The sequence below is a fragment of the Sapajus apella genome, unplaced genomic scaffold, assembly GCF_009761245.1.
Source record: "Sapajus apella isolate SASKATOON/1434 unplaced genomic scaffold, GSC_monkey_1.0 scaffold80, whole genome shotgun sequence".
In the NCBI taxonomy this organism is placed as follows: Eukaryota; Metazoa; Chordata; class Mammalia; order Primates; family Cebidae; genus Sapajus; species Sapajus apella.
The window spans coordinates 9,196,874-9,219,031 of NW_022437020.1; the positions used below are offsets into that span (position 1 = coordinate 9,196,874).

Sequence of the window (22,158 nt, forward strand, 5' to 3'; positions counted from 1 at the left end):
GCTGAGGCACAAGAATTGCTTGATCTTGGGAGGCAGAGGTTGCAGTGAGCGGAGATCGAGATCGTGCCAGTGCACTCCAGCCTGAGTGACAGAGGGAGGCTCTGTCTCAAAAAAAAAAAAGATTAAAAAAAAGAATATAAAGTATCTAGGGAGTTAAGAAAACAGAAAGACAGCTGCTGTCATGATAATTTGATTCTATCAAAACTGAAATTTTGATACATTTGAAAATTGTTTTACTTTGCAAGATTCTTCCTTTATACCGCTGGGACATATGCTCACCCAAAAAATAGCCTATCAGATTGCCTCGGGCCTGGCCTACCTGCACAAGAAAAACATCATCTTCTGTGACCTGAAGTCGGACAACATTCTGGTGTGGTCCCTTGACGTCAAGGAGCACGTCAACATCAAGCTATCTGACTACGGGATTTCGAGGCAGTCATTCCATGAGGGCGCTCTGGGCGTGGAGGGCACTCCTGGATACCAGGCCCCAGAGATCAGGCCTCGCATTGTATACGATGAAAAGGTACCTGCCCCACCCACTGCCATCCCCTAGCCCAGCCCCACAGGGCAGGAGCCCAGCCCTGAGGCCAGCCAGGCAGTTCTGGAGGCACCTGCAGCTTCAGGGCTCAGCATTCCAAAAGCACATTCTTCTCACCCTCCCTTGCGCAATGAGGGAGGTTCTGCCTTGAACCAGAAGGGCGCAGGGGCCTGTGTCTCCCTGCTTATGACTTCTCCTTAGCCTCAGAATTCTCAAACCTCAATTCAGAAACATCATAGAGGCTATAAATGGTAGATTAAGAGTCCAAGATAGAAACAGGTCAGGATTTGGGTTTCAACTCACATTTAGATGTGCCCAGTGAGGACACAGGACCAGCCTTGCAGGGTGCTCAGGAGGAGCAGACAGAATAAGGACGCTCAAGGCCCCGGCCTTAAGCCCTGGTCACAGGGTGCTGGCCAAGTTGAATGCCAAACCAGGGGAAGAGTAAAAGGACAAGCTGGCATCCCCGGGCAATGGCACTGCCAGCCTCAGTTGAGACAATGACTACATGCTGATCTTCTGATAACATTTATCCCTGATGGCTATTTGGTAGATGCAGGGACACAGACAACTGGAAATCATCTGGCTATGCAATGTATCACGTCTAGTGTCAGCCGTGTTAATTAATCACCCAGCATTAAAGTTTCCTTGTCTATAATTTCTTATTATTTGGTGATTTTTCAGATGGTCATTGACTAATTGCTGTAGGAATGACCTGTGCACGTGTGGATTAGCTCAGCACCTGTGACTGTTGCCTAAGATAGAAAAGGCAAATCAGAGCAACAAAAATAAGAGCTTCATCATAGCAGGTGACTTCGACAACGAGGTCACCTTGAAACTCAGATGATCATGGACACATTCACAGTTAAAATTCTCAAGTCTATCTCAGCCATTCTCCTGCTAAAATGTTATTTCCTGATCCTTATTGGGGTCTGTATAAATCTTTTTGTGATTATTAAAATTAGAGGAGACACTCCTTTTTTATGAGTTGCGTACACAGCACTTTTAGTACCAAGCACATTAAGCCGAGGGTATGTGTTTACCCCCTTGTCTTGGTACTCAAGGGCAAGGACCATGGCCTGCTTGGAGTCCTTAATCAGTGACTAACAGCAAGTTCTCAGTGTGTTTTATTGAATAGAAGGATGGATGGACGGACGGATGGATGGATGGGACAATGGACAAATGGCCAGTATGGTGAGAAGTTGGATGGATGAGTGGATTGAAAAGAGGAAGGATAGGAAGACAGATGGATAAATATGCAAGATGGTCAGTTGGATGAATAGATGGATGGACAGATGAGGAGAATGGATAAAATGTGCAGAAAGACAAGCAAATGGATAGGTGGGTGGGTGGATGGATGGATGGATGGAGAGATGGATGGACGGAAGGATAAGAAAATGTATAGATAAATGAACAGAGGAGAAAGTGGGTGGTCAGATGGGTGGATGGATGGATAAATGGACAGAGGGACATGGTCAGGTGGTTGGTTGGATGTTTGTTCTTGTCTAATTGTGTCTCCCTGCTCCCTCCACCTCAAGGCCAGCTTGTGAAAGCCACTGGGCCCAGGCAGGGACCTGACTTGGCTTGCTCTGTGCCCAGGTAGATATGTTCTCCTATGGAATGGTGCTCTATGAGTTGCTGTCAGGACAACGCCCTGCACTGGGCCACCACCAGCTCCAGATTGTCAAGAAGCTGTCCAAGGGCATTCGTCCAGTTCTGGGGCAACCGGAGGAAGTGCAGTTCCATCGACTGCAGGCACTCATGATGGAGTGCTGGGACACTAAACCAGAGAAGGTACCCAGGGCACAGAGCCCAGGGCCCTGGGTCTTCCTGCCATGTGGTGGAGGCTGTGGGTCCCCAGGGTGTGCGTGTGTGACTGCCCACCCCTCACAATTGGTAACCTTTCTCTGCTCATTTCTTCTACAAGTTGAGATTTGCTGCTCCTAACATACTGTTTTCATTTTCTTTGTGTGTGTGTGTCACTCTTAGAAAACAAATTTCCTTTTCCTCCCCAACTTTTGTGTTACTTCTCCATGCAAACAAAGTAGCTCAACTCCTTTACAGCAATACAGTCCCTATGCAAGAACAGAGAGAATGAGGGTGTCTCTTTGTAAAGTAATGGGGAAAAGATTTGGCTGTAAGAATCAGGGATTGTATTATTTAGTGTTAAGGCTAGTTTTTTGTTGGTCATCTTTTTGTGTTTTTGGAAGAGGCTAACGGTTTTAAAGTTAAAACTTGTTTATCAAATCAGGTAGAGCTAGTTTAATGTATCGGGAGCAAACAGGGTATTATTTAGAAGAAGGTATGGGCATGGTGACATGGACCTATAGTCCCAGCCACTGGGGAGGCTGAGGCAGGAGGATCACTTGAGCCCAGGAGTTCAAGGGTGTAATGCGCTATCATCGCACCTGTCAATAGGTTCTGCACTCCAGCTTGGGCAATATAGTGAGATGAAGAATGTGTGTCCTTGGGCTTGGGTTGGAATACCTGGGTTTCAGTTTACCTGACCAGATGAGCTTAAGTTGTCATAGCCAAGGACGACCCAGTCACTTGGATGGGTTTGCTCCTGACATCTGAAGCTGTTTCAGCCTCTTGTTTGGATCGAGTCTGAATGAACAGAATCCCTCATTCCTCCCTGGTTGGAGCTGGCTGATCTCATGGGCAGAACTGGCATCAATCTGGTTGTAAGTGACCTTGCTCCCTTCTGGTGGCCCCTCTCCCTCAGCGACCGCTGGCCCTGTCGGTGGTGAGCCAGATGAAGGACCCGACCTTTGCCACCTTCATGTACGTGCTCCCCTGTGGGAAGCAGACAGCCTTCTTCTCGTCCCAGGGCCAGGAGTACACTGTGGTGTTTTGGGATGGAAAAGAGGAGTCCAGGTAAGCTCCTGTCGCCTGCCCTGCCGTCTTTATGTTTGGGGTGGGAGGCCACCGTGGAATTTGGGAACAGAGTCGATGTTGACCACAATGAGAATTATTTAACAGACAGTAAGTTTCAAAAGCTGGTTAGAGTCCACTCAAGAGAAAGCAGGAGGGGCAGAAGCTGAGTTCACACAAACAGATGTGTGTGAATGGTTTTGTGGTTAAGAGACACCAAAAATGGGTAGTATCTGCCAGGGTGTATGGAGACATGAGGGTGCTGTGGTATGTGCCTACAATCCTAGCCACTCAAGAGGCTGAGGCAGGAGAATCACCTGAGCCCAGGAGCTCAACTTTAGCCTGAACAGCACAGCAGGACCCCATCTTTTAAAAAATTAGAAAATTTAAAAATATTTTTAAAAAAGGAAATGAGACCCGTCAGCCTGGTTATGTGACTTTCTCAAGTATGTTCTGCTGCTGCAGATTGCAGGAGGGGTAATAGGGTGGGTTTAAGCAGAGTTGGGGTTTTGCCAGGAGGGAGAGGGGGCAGGGGCATTGGGGTATTCTCAAGGGAGTGATACAGAGATGGACCATGGAACCTAAATGAAGCCATAAATTCAGGGAGGACAATGGAAAGTACCAAAGAATTCTAGGTCTTGCTAGAGTTAAAAAAAAAAATCTCAAGAGTTATGGTATTAACTAGAGTTAAAAAAAAAAAAATCTCAAGAGTTATGGGTGAGCCCAAAAACTAGGAGGTGGTGGTCAGACAAGGTAGGCTTGCCATGGGGTGAGTGGGAGACGCACAGTCAGTGGTAAAGATAGCATCTGCAATGTGACCTTTGGAGAGGGTGCCTGGGGTAGAGTGGGCAAATATCACTAAGGAATGAGCTTGAGCCATAACAAGATAAACGAAAGACGTCACAGTTCCTTACGTCAGTCTTCGTGAGTTTGCATCAGATTTTATGCCACTAAGACTGAGTGTTCTGACACAGACATACTCTAAGAAATGATGCGCTAAAGTTTTTATGACCAGGCATTGTGGCTCATGCCTGTAACCCCAGCACTTTGGGAGGCTGAGGCAGGTGGATCTTTTGAGTTCAGGAGTTTGAGACCAGCCTGGGAAACCTGGCAAAACCATCTCTACAAAAATAAATGAATAAATAATAGAAATTAGCCAGGAATGGTGGCGAGCACCTATAGTTCCAGCCGCTTAGGAGGCTCAGGTGAGAGGATTGCTTGAACCCAGGAGTTTGACACTGCAGTGGACCGTGATTGCACCACTGCACTCCAGCCTCAGTGACAGAGTGAGACCCAGTCTCAGAAAAAAGACAAGTTATTCTAAAAGACAGCAGTGGAGCATGCCTTCCTGAGGGGATGTACTCCAAAGACAAAACAAAAAGCAAACATATTAATTAAACAGGTTTCAGTAATTATATTGTTGGTAGTACTGTTATGATTGTTATTCTAAGAAATTGCTTGTGGTTGTGGAGTAAATTAATGAGTAATTAGTTGCTGTCATTGGAAACCATGATTTTCAGTATGGGCTGAAGGGGAAAGAGATTAAAGTAGAGTAAGTAAAAGCCTGCAGTTCTAAACTGATTGGACAGACTCGTGATATATTTGAAGAAAAATAAACACATATTTCTCAGTTCTGCTCACTGCAAAGGCCTGAAAACAAGGACCAACCAAATGCCAATGTGCACCCCTGAGACCCAGACTGTGGTCTCTAAGTACCAAAGAGAGCTAGGGCTCTTCAGAATCATGGCAGAGTCCCGGTCTGGGGCAGGAAGTGGGCCTGGAACATCTGCCGCCCCAGAAGTAAGGACACCATCAGACACTTCTGAGGGCAAATCAGAGGGCTTGGGGCCAGACTGATCCTGGGAAGCTGGACTGAGCCCTGCTCTGCCGGCCTAGGAACACAGAAACAGCAGGTACCTGAGACAGTTCTGTTCAGGGCTCAGAAGACTCATCCCAGTGGGAAGAGAGAGGCCTCTTCCTGTGTCCTGCAAAAGTTCTCACCGCAGCCTGAAGAGAGACTCACTCACAAGAAGGGAGGGGGAGGCTGGCCGGAAGCACACGGGCAGCCAAGCAGGGGAATCAGGGTGGAGCCAGACTCGAGATCTGTCTGAGAATTAAGGAAGGAAAGGAGGTGGGAGAGGCAAGGCAGATGAACAGGTAAACAGGAAACACATAGGACACAATTCCAGTTGTGGGAACAGGGGCAGTTATTCTTTATGACTCTATCTTTTTAACTGTTTTCAAAGTAAAAGCTATTTAGAATATCCTAGTTTTGTTTTTCTGATGCATAAAAAAAAGATGGAAAAAAGAGGAAAATGTACCTGAAGGAAGTTTTTGTTTGCTGTATTTTCTACCATTTCTATCATCTGCAAATACGTTTTCAGTCAACAGTGGTGAAGCTTTTTAAAGTTTGGTGGCAGGAGAAACTTTATTTTGGGAACTTCTATCCACGAGTTCAACGTATCCTCTTGAGTTTGAGGGATGGGGCTGTATGATATGGGGCGCATAACTTCCCAGCCCCATCAGCTTCAGCCTCCTCTTCCGTGCAGTAGGCGCCCAGGATGCCCGCCATGGCAGAGGGGAGGCAGTGATGCTGGGGACAGCAGCCTGGTGAGCCAAGGCTCTCACAATCGACAAGCACCAGTTCTCAAAGCATTTGTGCTGGGAGCACATTTTGAGTGTTCCCCACCTCCCCAACCCAATCTCCTCTGGAATTCTCCCAACTTGTCTTTAGCCTTGGATTTGTCTTCTCTGCAGTGAGGAGCTCCCCACATCATAGGGGTGGGAAGGATACAGCCAGTGGGAGGGCCCCTCCTTCATGCTGGGGGCAATCATCTCAACCCGCAAGGATCACAGAAAGGGGGCAGCCTTTCTTCCCTCAGGAAAGCCCTTCCTGCTGGCGATGGTCAAGCATTACCCTGCGGGCAGAACCTGGCTCTGCCCTCTCAGAATGAGCAGGCTACAACCCTGGGTGGGGGCAGAGGAGATAGACGAGGCATGGAGCTGGCAGGCCAGGCCCCAGCAAAGGAGGTACCCCTGGCCCCCAGGCACTAACCGCACAGTTGCCGCCACGTATAGGAACTACACAGTGGTAAACACAGAGAAGGGCCTCATGGAGGTGCAGAGGATGAGCTGTCCCGGGATGAAGCTGAGCTGCCAGCTCCAGGTCCAGAGATCCCTGTGGATGGCCACCGAGGTAAGTGCTGCCCGCAGGCCTAGCCAGGTGGGCCCCACCAGATGCAGCCCCTGGGTGGGGGCCACTTTCATAAAAATACAGGACACCAGCTCAAGCAAATTTTCTGATAACCCTCAGCGCATCCCCGTGCAATCCCAGAGTAATGCCATGAGCCCCGTGAAATAGCGGCCTGTCACAAGGGGCGGCTCAACCCTGCCTGCTGCCGGCTGGCGGCCAGGATTAGGGATGGTGACGACCACATGTAGACCCTCAGCAGGAGAAAAGACCCAGGAGACTAGGGGCGTGCCTGGGTTTCCCATAACACTGCTGTCAGTCAGCTCGGAAGGCCTCTTGCCTTCACATCAGAGAAGTCACTAGAAGGCCCAAGGAGCTGTCTTCTGAGAGATCCTGAGAGAGCTGGCCGGACACAAATGTCCTGAGGCTGTGCATGTGGGATAGAAAGGGGCGGCTTTTCCCCAGGGTACTTTGGAAGTGTGTTCAGATACATACCACAAATCTCAGAAGCATCCATACCAGTTAGGCCTCAGGAATCCATGTTAAGAAAAATCTGACAACAGATTAGCCAAAGTGTGTGCGCCCCAGTCACAGAAGCCAAGAGATGCCCCCGCATCATTTCCTCCTGGAATGAGCGAGAGCAGGGGCTCTGCCTAAAGCATGCTGTCGGTGGAAAGAGCAGTAAGAAGACAGCGTTGCAGCGTGATTCTGCTTTTGCCAGTACCATGTGCACACACAGACACCTCAGGAACTTCTGAGACGCTGTGCCCCCAAATCCCAATAGTGCTTTTCTCTAGGGAATAGATTATGGGCTATTTTCTGTTTCCTCTTTAGACTAGTCTGTATTTTTCAAAGTCTCTACAAAGAACAGAAATACATGAGCAACCCATCAGAACGTGTCAATCCATGTTACTTTTCAAGACCTATAGGGGATCCCCAAGGCCGAGTGCATCCTCGTGGAAATGCCTTGGGAAATGCCAGGCACTTTCCTGGGTCTCACAGTGGACCTGTCTGCCTCTGCAGGACCAGAAAATCTACATCTACACCCTCAAGGGCATGTGCCCCTTAAACACGCCCCAACAGGCTTTGGATACTCCGGCTATTGTCACCTGCTTCTTGGCTGTGCCTGTGATTAAAAAGGTGAGATGAGGGCCAAGGTGGGTATGCAGGTCTCTGATGCGCTTCTGTGCCTGGGAGGGGCCCTCTAGTGGGAACAGCCCAAAGCTATGTCAGGGTGGGGACTGCAGAGCCACATCTTCTAGGAACACCTGGCCTAGGACACAGCCTCAGACACGGTGGGAGGAAAGACATCAGACCTGGTCCATCATTAGTGCCTTCTGGTTTGCGAAAACCTAAGTGCCCGGCCAGACTGAGGGCTAAGTGAAAGGGGAAAACTTGCTTTCACATGCAAATACCCTGACTCGGGTGGAATGCGTGTTGGTGCAATGGCACAGTGAGCAGTCATGTGTGTGCCCTTCCCTTCGGAGGGCAGTGGCATCTGGAGCCTCTTCCCCACCTGCCCAGGCCAGAGCCACCCCATAGCCACTTGGTCACCAGGTCCTGGAGGTCCTAATCTCCTTCCTTCCATCTCTGCCTCCCCCCAAGTACTCACCATCTACCCTAAACCCGATTCCTCTGTCCAGCATGGCCCTGCAGACTCATCTCTTTAACCTCCTAGCCCTGGCCTTCCAAAATAAGACCCCAAGGGAGCCTAGCCAGCTGTGCGGTACCTTGGGATTAGCCCCAGCTTCTGTGAGGCTGTCCCCCAGCCTCTGCCGGCCCTGCACCCTCTCCACCCAGCACCCCACTCTGCTGAGTCCCCGACATCCCAGCCTCCTCCAGGAATAGCCCCTCCACACACCTCTTCCCAGACCGCCTCCGATGCGGTTCTCAAGACCAAGGGCCTTGGCCCCTTCTCTGAGAAGCTGCCCCTCCGTAGGAGGAGCTCCCTGGCTTGTCCAGGCTCCTCCACCCACAGGATTCAGGCCTGGCTCAGGCAGTTCCGGTTTCATCCACACTGAGGGGCCCATCTGTGCAGCAGGTACCCTCGGTAAATGCACAAGAAGCCTTTACTGGTATCGTTTTGTTAGAATGCAGTGCCAGACGCAGTGGCTCATGCCTGTAATCCCATCACTTTGGGAGGCTGAGGCAGGCGGATCACCTGAGGTCAGGAGTTCAAGACCAACATGGTGAAACCCCATCTCTACTAAAAATACAAAAAAATTAGCCGGGTGTGGTGGCACATCCTTGTAATTGCAGTTACTTGGGAGACCGAGGCAGGAGAATCGCTTGAACCGGGGAGGCAGTGATTGTGGTGAAGGGCAACAAGAGGAAAACTCCACCTCAAAAAAAAAAAAAATGTGGGGACTATCACCACCCAATTCCAGTTTGCCCATCTACGAAATAGGTACAAGAAGGGACAGAGAGAAGGCCTAGCATAAAAGGTCGGGCTATTACTACTTTGGGATGGTTGCAAAATATGTGAGCTCTTCCCTTCACCCTTCTTCAGTTTCATTTCTAAAAAAAAAACGAAACCAGGTATGAAATTAACCTTAGAGTCATTTATGACCATGGCCCCACAGTGAGGCTAGGCAGCTTGGGACCCGGCCCCCACAGGCAAACACGACACAAAGTGTTATTGAGGCCACCACGGGCCAGAGCCCCCAGCCAGGGCACCACCTCCCACACGACCAGAGGGAATAAAGCCGGCTCTGTGCAAGGCCTCCTGTGCAGGGTGTCTGCCCCCTCCGAGGCCGCCAGGGCAGAGCCTGCATTCTTGCACGCGCACGCATGTTCACACCCAGCCGAGACGTGGCGCTCACCGCCCTGGCCGGGACCTGAGCCAGGATTCCAGATAGAGACCTGGAGCCTGTTTGCCTTGGCTGCCTTCTGTCCCTGAAATCCTGGGGATGGATTTCGATACGCTTGCTTAGGTCATGTTGTCCTGGACAGTGAGCTGCGGGCCACCACTCCATTGCCCTGCACAGCCAGCCTCCTGAGCCCCCCAGCTCCCCACAAGGAGGCTTTCCGCCCTGCCCCCTCACTGGCTCGAGGCCCAGCTCCCTGCTCTGCCCTGACTCTGACTTTGTTCCACAGACCTCTTCCCACCCCTACCACAGCCGACTCAGTGTCTAGGCTGCAAAGCTGTGCTCTGTTTCCGGCTCTGCCCTGGGAGGTACTCGGGGAAGGTCTGGGGTGGGCCCAGCATTCGGCATGGTCTCTACAACTTTGGCCTCTGCCCCGTGACCTCTGGTGGGTGTAGAAGAGCTCATTCTTCATTGCAGGGGTAGGGGGCACCCTGAGGACCCCGTCACCATCAGCTGGACCACAGGCATCTCAGACAGATGTAAGCCGGGATGAGGGCTCAGCAGGCTGAGACAGGCCTCCATGAGAGGGTTGAGTAGGAAGTAATTTCTTCCAGAATTAGTTCCGCAAACACATGTTGTCCACTTGGGGCAGGAGCCAGGTGGAGTCACAGGGCCACAGAGATAAAGGAGACCAAGCCCTTCCCTGTGCCAGGCCAGTGCCACGGGGATGCTGGTGGGCAGGGGGCCCTTCCTCATGGAACACTCCACCTGGTGGGGTGGCAGGCAGGACTGGGAGGCAGTGCACAGATGCCTGCTATGTCCACACTGCTGTCACGTGAAGCGGCACCCAGGAAAGGGCAGGCACCAGGTCCTGCCAAGGAGGTCTCAGTGGCCTCAAGGAGAAGGCAGCTCCCTGCTGCTCACCCTGCAAGAAGCTGGCACCAGCAGAGGCAACCCATGTGGTCCAGGTGACATGCCACCTTGCTTGGTGCCACAGGCCCTGCCTGTCGGTGGCACATTACTTTCTTTGCTGCAGGGATGGTAGATGTGGCTCTGCTGGGCCACAGCTGCACTTCCTTAGGAGCTGGTTTTCTAAGAGCTTTGCTGCCCTGAGGTTTGTTGGTAGAAAGCCACCTGCCCGCCCAGTGTGGGTGCAGATGAGTGCAGCGCCTCCTCTGTCTCTGTTGGAACGTGGGACGTGGGAAATGGAAGGGCATGACGCATCCTGTCTTCCCCTGCAGAATTCCTACCTGGTCTTAGCAGGCCTCGCTGATGGGCTCGTGGCTGTGTTTCCCGTGGTGCGGGGTGCCCCAAACGACAGCTGCTCCTACCTGTGCTCACACACGGCCAACAGGTCCAAGTTCAGCATCTCGGACGAAGACGCCCGGCAGAACCCCTACCCGGTGAAGGCTATGGAAGTGGTCAACAGTGGCTCTGAGGTCTGGTACAGCAATGGGCCAGGGCTCCTTGTCATCGACTGCGCCTCCCTGGAGATCTGCAGGCGGCTGGAACCCTACGTGGCCCCCTCAGTGGTGACGTCGGTTGTGTGCAGCTCTGAGGGCAGGGGGGAGGAGGTCGTCTGGTGCCTGGATGACAAAGCCAACTCCTTGGTGATGTACCACTCTACCACCTACCAGCTGTGCGCCCGGTACTTCTGCGGGGACCCCAGCCCCCTCAGGGACACGTTTCCCGTGCGGCCCTTGGACGTGGAACCCCCGGGCAGCCACACAGCCAACCCAAAGGAGCCCGAGGGGGACTCCATCGCGGACGTGAGCATCATGTACAGTGAAGAGCTGGGCACGCAGATCCTGACCCACCAGGAATCGCTCACCGACTACTGCTCCATGTCCTCCTACTCCTCGTCTCCACCCCACCAGGCTGCCAGGTCCTCCTCAAGCCTGCCCAGCTCCCCAGCAAGTTCTTCCAGCATGCCTTTCTCCACTGACTATGAGGACTCAGACAGGCTACACGAGCCTGGCGCTGCCTCTGACAGGTCTGAGCATGAGCTGACGCCCATGGACGGGGAGACCTTCAGCCAGCACCTGCAGGCCGTGAAGATCCTCGCCGTCAGAGACCTCATTTGGGTCCCCAGGTAAGTAGGTGAGGGCACTATCCAGGCTCTGCCCACTGCTCCTGCTCTGTGGGCAGAGCAAGGAGAGCCCCTGGCTTCCTTAAAGGTCATGTGGGGACCCAGCAGGGACTGTTCTTCCAAGAGGGTTGGTTCCCTCCATTGGGAATCAAAGCAATGTTTTTAGCAAATCTAAGAGTGGCCTCATCAAAGCTCATTGCCTGCCAGAGAGCTTAAGGCGCCACACAAGGGAAGCCGCAGTCAACTGCGATTCAGTTTCCACTGGGAAAGTTCCCCTCTACTTTGGGGTCTGTCCCCTCCCTGTAACTTAATCCCTTAGCAGAAACTGCACGTCTGTTGCCTCCCTCCCGCGCCTTTCTGCACATTGGCTTCACTCCCCCAAGCGCACAGCTACGGACAAAAATGTTTCCCCTTCTGGGTTTTGGTTTCTTAGGCGCGGTGGAGATGTTATCGTCATTGGCCTGGAGAAGGATTCCTGCGCCCAGCGGGGCCGAGTCATCGCCGTCTTAAAAGCCCGAGAGCTGACTCCACATGGGTAAGACTGAGGGGCAGCTCCTTTACGACCCAGGCAGCAGCATGAGCACGGAAGCCCCCGCAGCCAGGTCCCCCACCATGGCCTTGCTGCCCTTCCATTCTCACAAATAGTACATCCACCGATGTGGCCGTAAGGCAAAGTGGGGACAAGATGGGGTCCCCCAGGCAGCCCCTAGTGGCTCTGCACTGGCCATGGCTGCCTGTTTCTGGAGCACCCAGTGCACCTGTAGAACAGGTACCCTGCCTAACAAATGCCTCCAGAGCCAGAGTTCAGCTGCAGTTGAAATGCAGATGCATCTAGGCGATTGGTTCCCTGTTCTTCCTGCCAAGTAGGAAACCCTGTCCGAGGTGCCCATCTGCCCACACGGCACCCGATGGTGCCTGCAGAATGCTCATCTCCAAGCCTGAGTCTCACCTCCTGTCCTTCCTGGGCTGAGGCATGGCTCGGTATACCCGTCTATGGGTGGGTACCCCCAGGAGGCATGCCAGTGTCCTCTGCAAGGGTGTACTGGGCAGGGTGGCCTGCCCAGGACATGGTCTATGTGGCTGGAGTGATGTGAGGCTGGCACCAGCTGCAGCTCCACACCGTGTTTACTCCCCTCACTTTGACGACTGAGCCCCACATGGCAAATCTCCCTTATGAGAAGCCCTCGGGTGTGTGTGTGTGTGTGTGTGTGTGTGTGTGTGTGTGTGTGTGTGTGTACACCTTGGAGCTCTTCCATTTCGCACTAGGCCTGTTTCCCTGCAGCATGCATTATCCCCCATCCATGGGCAAGTGGGTGTTTATTTCATCTGGAGCATAAGAGGGTGGAGAAACCCCGGTCGGTGTGTTTCTCCCAGAGCAGGACCATGACCAAGGCAGCAACCATGGCGTCCCACTCCCATGCCCACCAACTTTGCACCTTTGCAGTGGGTCCTGGGCCAGTGACCCTTGCTCTGTAAGTGATTCTGGAAGCAAGATCTGGATGTGCTCCTGAGCTCTGGCAGAGCCTGTGGATGGCAGCCTGGAGCCGACGGAGTTGCCAGCTTGCAGGTCGGGCTTCTGGAGGAAATGGGTGTGCAGCAGCCAGGTCCGGGCCTTGGCACACCTGCCATTAGCGTCCTAACCTTTAGCTGTTGCTGCTTTTCCTGTTCGTCCCCCAAAGCCAGCTTTTACCTTTTTCCCACCATAGGGAGAAAGAGGCCCCAGAAGCCAGCCTAAAGGGGGCCCTGGCAAGGCCATGCGGAGTCAGAGGCCTCTGAACATCCCAATTTGCAGGAGCGCCTTGGCGCCATGCAGACCACACACACACAGCACAGAGGGAGGAAGGGCAGTCAGTACGTGCTCGGGGTGTGGCACCCCCAGGGCAGGGAGGCCGCACCGTGGCCCACAAGGAAACTTGCAGCACACCCACCGATCCTGCAAAACTGTCCACAGTTTCCACAAACATACTGCTGACTTTGGGGCGGTAGGCTTCCCGTGTAGTGTATGATCCTGTACTTCCTAATGAGAGAAGAATCACAGTGAGCTTAGTGGCAAGGGAGTTGAGTGAAGCTCCGTCATGAGCCATTCACAGGCAGACATTTGGGTCTAGGGTGTTTTCTAGACCCTTTGGGGACCGAGTCAAGGATGCCTGATCTGATTGCCTCTGTGGCCTTCCAGGGAGTCAGATTCTCACAGAAAAAGCTCATGGACATGAACTCATGCCCACAGCTCGACTTTGCACTTTATAAAGCCTAAGCTCATAGGCGGGGCTGCCAGGAGAAGGGGCACATCTGAGCACACCTGGGAGAGGACTGGCATGCAGACACATTTCCCTCCCCTTAGCCAGCTCTGCCTTCCTCAGATGGCACAGGGTGGAGGTCCTGGCCCCACCCAAGTGGGACCCCTGTGAGTTTCCTCAGACCCCTTTTCTCTGCAGGGTGCTGGTGGATGCTGCTGTGGTGGCAAAGGACACGGTGGTGTGCAGCTTTGAAAACGAAAACGCAGAGTGGTGCCTGGCTGTCTGGAGGGGCTGGGGCGCCAGGGAGTTTGACATTTTCTACCAGTCCTACGAGGAGCTGGGCCGGCTGGAGGCTTGCACACGCAAGAGAAGGTAATTCCTGTGGAATGACAGTCACGCGTGCAGAGCTGGCTGGTACCAGGCTGCAGCCTGACCCCTCTGCCATCAGCCTCTGGTTCTCCAAGGCCCTAGAAGACAGATGGAGTTCACCACTGAACTCCTCGCTGCTAAGAAGTGCTGAGAAGTGACCCGCCTGGTGGTGGTGGTTCCAGGGTTCTCCGGTTCTCTGGAACAGAGTTATCTGAATACCCCATACCCCAACTCCTGATTTTACAGCCCCAGGGAAGACAGTGGGATCCGGCTGGGAGGGGCCTCCTCTGGCCTCCTCCATCAGTCTCCAGGAGCAGGGGTGGAGGTTCCTATTCTGAGCTGGCTCAAACAAAGACGGGCCAGGCCTTCGTTCCATCCCCAGGTCTCAGATGGAATTACACTAGGGGCCCTCTGTTGGGAAGCAGTTGAGGTAGAGCAGGAGGTGGGGCCTGTGACCCCTGCCCTTTCCCCCCTGGAGACCCCAGGCTCTCAGCACATTTCTCAAGCTCCTGAGGCCCCCAGGCCTGGACCAGCTTGGGCAAGCCAAGATCAGATGTCTCTGTGTTTGGGAAGGTCTCTGTGTGGGAAAGCCCTCGGAGGACCCTGGGTGAGGAGTGCTCCCCCATCCAGAGAATGAATGAGTTCCTTTAAGTTCACAGCCAGAAAGCCCAGGGTTCCGTAGTGCGAGGGCACGAGCTCAGCCTTTACATTCTTCTCCAGCGACAAAAGGAAGGGGAAACTCAATCAGCAGGAACTGAGAAAGGGCCTTGTGTTTATAGCTTTGTGAAGTAAATTTGGACGCAGCTGGAGCACAAACCCTGTTTGTTTGCACATAATAATCTTGTTTATCACTTTAAAAACTTCAGTAATATCTCAGCGGTCAGGCTTCTGGTTGTGAAATCAGATTGTATGGGATTTATACAATTATGTATTTGCTAAACATTCACTCCACACGTGTACAGCAGAGTACAAAAAGAAAAACTGTCAGCAGGATTTATGGATACAATAGCAAACGTTATAAATTATGCGCATGCATGCATTAGGCTCCGGCACACCATATAGGCACACACATGTGCAAACAGAGCCACTTTTTTGTCAAGGGTTACCGTTTGGGGCTCCTTCAATCAGAATGCAAGCTTGAATGAGAGATCATACTCCAGCTGAAGTTTCTTGACCCTTTTCTAAAATTATAAAGATCAGACTGTGTATTTGCTGGAGATGCAGGGAGATGAGACTCTTGTAACCTGCAAATAAACAGATTCCTTCAAGAATGAAGCTGTGGCCTCTGTCTTTTGAGCTCTAATGACCACAGCACAGGCTCAGCCCCTGCCACACCCACTTGCTGCCTGGGAGTAACGGGCAGCCCCTCCTCGCCCACGGTGCCTGCATGCAGGTGGTCCCTGAGCAGCTTCCATGGGAGGAGACACTGCTCTGTCAGTCACAGGCCTGGAAAAAACAACTCCTCCCACTTTTTTTTTAACCAGTCTGGGCACCAAGTCCCAGGGGGCCTGAGGGTCTGTGCTTACTGCCTACCTCCCTGCCATTCTTTCACCCTCGTCCCACAGCAGGGCTGCAGGGGACCAATTCTCCCTTTCCTCTCATTCCAGTGCACCACAGCTGCCCAGTTCACCCCCAAATACAAGCCAGATTCTGTCTGCCCCATGTCCCAAGCTTGTGCTTGGCATCGCCTGAAGCCAGACTGCTTTGCAGGCACCAAACTCGCCCTCTCCTACTCGAGGAAAAGCCAAGCCCCAGGCGTCGCAGAGCCAGGGGAAGGGATCTCTTCACACCACACTTAGAAATCGTATGGGCCTGCGGTCCCAGCTACACAGGAGCCAAGGCAGGAGGATCGGCCAAGCCGGGAGCTGGAGGTTGCAGTGAGCTATGATCATACCGGCTTTCTAACCTGGGTGACACAGCAAGACCCAACTCTTTAAAAAAAATCATACAGGAAATGACTAATGAGCTCGACTCCATGAAACTGAAACTTACATGGAAAAATTAGTCCAAAGCTTAAAAGTAGACTATCAACTGAGGAAAAAAAAAATATTTGCAACACAAATGAGAGACCAAGAGTTCACTTACCTTTATTACAGAGATCATAATATCCATAAGAAAGAGAAAACCCAAAAGGCAAACAGGTAAAGGGCATGGGCAGCAATTGAATTACAAAGAAACAGACCCTTAAACAGCAGTGCTTGACCTCACCTGACAGCAAGGAAACAGACCTGAAGACTTGAAGACAACAGTAAAATGTCACTTACCACCCTCAGATTGGCAGAGATTAACCGGCCAGCAACTCCTTCCTGAACACCACCTACTAAGTGTCAGGCACTGTCACCGGACGCACAGACAAGAATCTTTGTGGGGTTTTTTTGTGTGTTTGTTTTTGTTTTTGAGACAGCCTTGCTCTGTCACCCAGGCTGGATTGCAATGACACCATGGTCCAGCTCACAGCAACCTCTGCCTCCCAGTTTCGAGCGATTCTCCTGCCTCAGCTTCCCGAGCAACTGGGACTACAGGCACATGCCACACAGCCGGCTAATTTTTACCATGTTGGCCAGACTGGTCTTGAACTCCTGACCTCAGGTGATCCTCCCGTCTCGGCCTCCCAAAGTGTTGGGATTGTAGGTGTGAGCCACCACGCCTGGCTGAATCTCTGCTTCTAGGAGCTCACTTCTTGTAGGAGGAATTGACAATAAGCACACAAACAAGCGAGGTAGGGCAGCCAGCTGGACCACCCAGCTGGGGAACTGGTGGCTTGGCCTAGGGCTGTTACAGTTAACTGAGGCTGGGAGGCTTGCACCCTGCACCAGGAGGTACAATGTGAGACTGAAAACTGAGAGCACTAGGTGCAAGGACGTTGCACGTGCAAAGGCCCTGTTGTGGGATCAAGCCACTGTGTAGGGGAGACAGGAAAGCCTGGCGTGGCTGGAGCCTTGAAGGAGGGGAGGAAGCATGGCCCTGATCGCAGAGAATTGCAAGTGTGGGTCCCCGCTGAAGTTCCTGGCAGTTTTAAGCAGGATTATTACGTGATGTAATCATCTTTACAAATCACTTTGCTGAATGGAAGATGGATTAACAAGGGAGTAGTTGGAAGTTGGGGCTACCCCTTGGAGGTCATTTTGGCCTTATCTACCCAAGTTTCAAATGCACATACCCTCTGACCCAGCAGTTCCACTTAAGTATTCGGTCCTGAAATATTTATAAAGGGGCCCAGAGATACAGAACAAGGATGTTGATTGTAGCATCTCTTAGAGTACGGCCCCAAACAGGAAGCAACCCGAACCTCTATCAGGAGGGAAGTCATAAAATCCCTGCATGTACAACAATACGGTACTCTGCAGCCTGTCAAAGAGGCAGACAGTGCTAACTGTGCTGGTCTGGAATGTTCTCCAAGATATAATAAATGCATTTTTTTGAAAGCAGCTTGCAGTACAGTATGTATTGAGTTACCATGTGTGTAAAAAGCATTGTAGAGCTCCACGTGTATGCACAGGGAAAATATCCCACAGGACACCCAGAGATGTGGCAGACACTGGTCGCCTGTTGTGCGGAGAACTGAGGGCTGGCATAGAGGAAGGGAACCTTTTATTCTGAGTGTACACCTTCCTCTCTGCACCCTGAATTGTGTGCGTGCCTTATGATGGAGGTAGTTAGGCTGGGAAGGGCCTCTACCCTGAGTCCTATAGGTGCCTCTTGACCTTGGTCTCCAGAGGTAATGGGGTGTCCCCCTTTGTCCTCTCTCCTCTGTGCGTGTCTGACTCCATGGAGGACAGGTCCTGGGAAGGGTTGGGCCCTCTAACAATCCTGTCCATCTGACTCCATGCTCCTGGCTGAACCAGAACCTCCCTGGCTGTCTTTGGGTAAAAGGCACAGGGCCCCAGCCGAGGTGGGTGGATCACGAGGTCAGGAGTTCCAGACCAGCCTGGCCAACATAGTGAAACCCCACGTCTACTAAAAATACAAAATTAGCTGGGCGTGGTGGTGTGTGCCTGTAGTCCCAGTTACTCAGGAGGCTGAGGCAGGAGAATCGCTTGAACCGGGAGCAGTGGTTGCAATGAGCTAAGATCACGCCACTGCACTTCAGCCTGGGCAGTGGAGCAAGACTGTCTCAAAAAAATTAAAAGTTGCAATGATACCAATACAGTTACTAACAAGCATGTACACTGTAGTACTGATGGAAATGGTTAGAGCTCATCGTACATGTATATGTGTATGTATATCCCCTTCTTGGAAGCATGTAGGAGCTGTCGCTCTGGGGGCCACACTGATGACCAGCTAGAAAGAGGTCCAACAGGGAGGGGCCCGCAGATGTGGGGCAGCCGTCTGTCCTGAGACAGCCCTGAGACAGTGAAACGCCTGCACACACCCACGCCTCCAGGCCTAGGAAAGACCCTCAAGCCGGCCAGTCTAGCACATGCTAACAAGATATGCTTCCCTAGTGCTAGTGAAGCAAGCCACAAAAGCAGAACTTTTTTTTGGAGATGGAGTCTCTCTCTGTCACCCAGGCTGGAGTGCAGTGGTGTGATCTTGGCTCTCTGCAACTCCACCTCCCAGGTTCAAGCAGTTCTCTGCCTCAGCCTCCCCAGTAGCTGGGATTATAGGTGCCCACCACCACGCCTGGCTAATTTTTGTATTTTTAGCAGATACGGGGTTTCACCATCTTGACCAGGCTGGTCTTGAACTCCTGACCTTGTGATCCACCTGCCTCAGCCTCCCGAAGTGCTGGGATTACAGGCCTGAGCCACCATGCTTGGCCAGAAGTATATCTTGTTAGCATGTATATGTCCCACCAGCATATCATAAGAGTGGGGCAAATGACAGCTTCACTTCAGGAGGTAGACATCAGGCTGCAAACAAACACAAAGCTTCATGAAAACCTTGAGCTTCTAACATCCTACGGATGCACACAGACACGTATGTGCAAATACATCACATACACATACACATGACACACGTGCATGCATACACATATAAGGGAACTCGTCATGCAGGAAGGACACAGCCTAACACCTGAGCTCATGTTATGTATGAAAGTTTTATTTTTGGTGCCACAAAGAGAAATTAGTACTGGGGCAAAGGATCTCTCAGCACAGCAATTCTTTTTACTTCCTGCAGAAAGGGTAGTCCCACTAGCAATCTTGCCATAAGAGTACAGCAAACAAAGGAAAGCAGACATACGTATTTCTTATGCATTTGGGGTTGTCCTTACTGCTGTGTCTGATCTCCATTGGCTGGAGCCTGACCTCACAATCTAAACTAAAACCCGATTGGCTAATAACTTGAAACTTTTCTAAACAGGTAAAAGCAATGGAGAGCAAAAAAAAAAGGAAGTCTAAATAAGGAAGGGCATAGGCTGTGAGCTGAGACATGCCTGTGAGCACATCAGCACAGACATCTTGGTTAAAGTACAAGGACATAGAATGTACTACGTGCCTGTGAGCATGTCTAACATAGACATGCTACATAGGATAGGGCTTCTAGCAAAAAGCAAGAAGGTTTTTGAAGACAGGGTTTAAAACAAACTATTATTTCTATCACTTACGAGTTTTTCTTAAGAAAGGAAACTTTGAAGAGGAACTTTTCTACTTCCCACAGCTCAGGTTCCAGTCACCTTGGGAGGAACAGCTGGGAGCACTGCCCCAAATGAACTGTCGACACCCTGGCCCCTGTGTCCTCAGCTCTTATCTGGTCACACTCTGAGGCCTTGCCTCTTTTCCAGGGGTCTGGAATGGTCGCTGCAACCCTAGGAAGGCTCAGAACCCCTGGGAAGAGCTATGAGCACGGCAGGAAGATGGGGAGTGGGCTGAGGAGGGGACGTGGGAAAGAGGCTTCAGCATTGGGGTCAGTTCCAGAGAGAGCAGAGTGTTTCATTGTGTAACCAATACAGCATTTTACACGTGTTTTGACTGTTTGGGTGTTCGAAGCACTAGAGAGTGTCTAACATTTTAGACTTTAAATATTTACCAGTGGGATCCAAAAGAATGTTAAATCAGTGTTTCACTGGAGGACTTGCCAAAACTCAGGAGTTGTATGTTAGATGCCGAAGTGGTATGTTACCGTTTGGAAAGGGCTGATGGTTTCATGTTTAACAGCTTCCTGAGCCTGATAATTCTGGTGTCAACCGTGCAGTCATGCTCAGGGTACTGCTCAGGCAGTAACGCGTGAGGCCAGCAGCGCCCTCACAGCCTGGCTCCTAGGAAACGCTCATGTGTTGGCCATGAAGACACTTCAGATTTGCTGACCGAAAGTGCTGGGATGACTGACTCCATTTCTGTGACGTAAGGGCAGAAAGATCTGGAAGAGAGTGGCATCCATTTCCCAAGGGCACCTTCAGCCCACTCCAGGCTAGATACCCCTTGCACCCCACAGCGTTCAGCTCACCCAGAAGCCCGGAGAACCCAGGGGAGGTGTGAGCAATGGAAGAAAGATCAGCAAGGGGGCCTCACCAGGCACACCGTGTCACTCAGCAGTGGGGCAGGGACAACCCTCAGGGAGTGGGACATATTAGCTGTGCTCTGGGAGGCTGGGAACAATGGCCCTACAGCATCCCACAAGTCTTAAGTGCTAGGGCTCCCCCTCCCCATCCCCGGGGGCGGCAGATCAAAGACCCCAACCGGAAGCCCACAGCTCATGGCATGGCAGCCCATCGTTTGCCACTGGGAGATCTTGCGCCTCTGTGGGGTGACGGTGGCAGGGAGGAAACTATCTGACATTGCTGTGGTTCACATCTCTCTTACTTCTCTCTTGCCAACAGGAAGCTTGACCCCTGGAAATTCCCCTCCAGTTGCCGTAGGCCCCCTCCCCATTCTGCAAACCCCTTTCCCAGGCATGGGGATGCCCGCTCAGAGTTATTTCTACTGCTCAGCAGCAGGAGGCTACGTTCTGGAGGCTGGAAGACCGGGATCAAGGTGTCGGCAGGGTTGGTTTCTCCAGCGGCCTCTCCCCTTGGCTTGGGGATGACCACCCTTCTCGCTGTGTCCTCACATGGTCGTCCCTCTGTGTGTGCCTATGTCCTAATCTCCTCTTATAAGGACACCAGTCCTACTGCATTAGGGCCTACCCTAATCGCCTCTTTAAAGCCTCTGTCTCCAAATACAGTCACACTCGGAGGTACTGGGGGTTAAGACTTCACATGAATTTCAGGGGACCCAGTTGAGCCTATAACACCCTTCATGTTCTGAAAGCTGTATGGAGGGTTCCACGGAGCATAAAGGCCAGCCAGAGAGCATGCCTGAGGGTGAACAGAGGCTCTGGAAGGAGGACAGTGCAAGGCAAGGAAAGGCACCCGCGATACACTAAGTGAAACAGGGGGCCTGGGGATCATGTTTACTCAAAAACTGTGGAGTGCTGTATAAATGTGTAAATGAAAAGGAGGAAGGACATGGACCAGCAGTGGTTACTCCTGGCTGCTGGGATGGCCCCTAACTTTTACTCCTTTCTTTTAAATTGTTTATATGTAGAATTTCTTTGGCAATAAGAAAAAAAATCAATGTTACGAAACTATTCTTTTTTTTTTAGACAGGGTCTCACTCTGTCATCTAGGCTGGAGTGCAGTGGTGTGATCTCGGCTCATTGCAGCCTTGATTTCTGGGCTGAGGTGATTCTCCCACGTCAGCCTCCTGAGTAGCTAGGACTGGAGGTGCACACCAATATGGAAAATTGTTTCTATTATTTCTATTTAGCCTGGCTAAATTGTTTCTATTTTTTGTAAAGACAGGGTTTCACTCTGTTGTCCAGGATAGTCTCAAATTTCTGGGCTCAGGGGATCCTGCCACCTAGTCCTCTCAACCTGCTGGAATTACAGGTGTGAGCCACTGTGCCCAACTAAAATATTCATTCTTTACTACTATAAAATTACTATGGAACCAAGGAGTGCACATCCATGCTGTGATTGGTCCCCTTTGGGACTCCAAGCATCCTGGCAGCAACGCCAAAAAGGCATCATTGTCAGTTACCCGGTTCCCAGAATCCAGAAACAACCCGTTGTCCAAGTGGTACGCAACTGCCTTGCTCCTCCAAGCCTGGACAGGAATCTCATTTTCCCGAGG

General features: G+C 51.7%; 1 protein-coding gene across 3 annotated transcripts in view; it reads left to right on the plus strand.

The window, feature by feature from the left end:
• The window catches only part of LRRK1 (leucine rich repeat kinase 1), a 147,983-nt gene extending 126,384 nt beyond the window's left edge, over positions 1-21,599 (plus strand). Inside the window, exons 27-35 of one of the 3 annotated variants that reach the window (XM_032252866.1) lie at positions 246-523; positions 2,138-2,332; positions 3,264-3,415; positions 6,491-6,608; positions 7,626-7,742; positions 10,651-11,501; positions 11,932-12,033; positions 13,934-14,107; positions 19,830-21,599. In XM_032252866.1, coding sequence (XP_032108757.1) covers positions 246-523; positions 2,138-2,332; positions 3,264-3,415; positions 6,491-6,608; positions 7,626-7,742; positions 10,651-11,501; positions 11,932-12,033; positions 13,934-14,107; positions 19,830-19,857 — 2,015 coding nt within the window. In that variant the 3' untranslated portion in view covers positions 19,858-21,599. Of the gene's footprint in view, positions 1-245; positions 524-2,137; positions 2,333-3,263; positions 3,416-6,490; positions 6,609-7,625; positions 7,743-10,650; positions 11,502-11,931; positions 12,034-13,933; positions 15,376-15,711; positions 16,144-19,829 lie in introns of those variants that run through there. The other 2 variants (XM_032252865.1, XM_032252868.1) reach the window with 2 other exon arrangements.
• Positions 21,600-22,158: the final 559 nt, after the last annotated feature.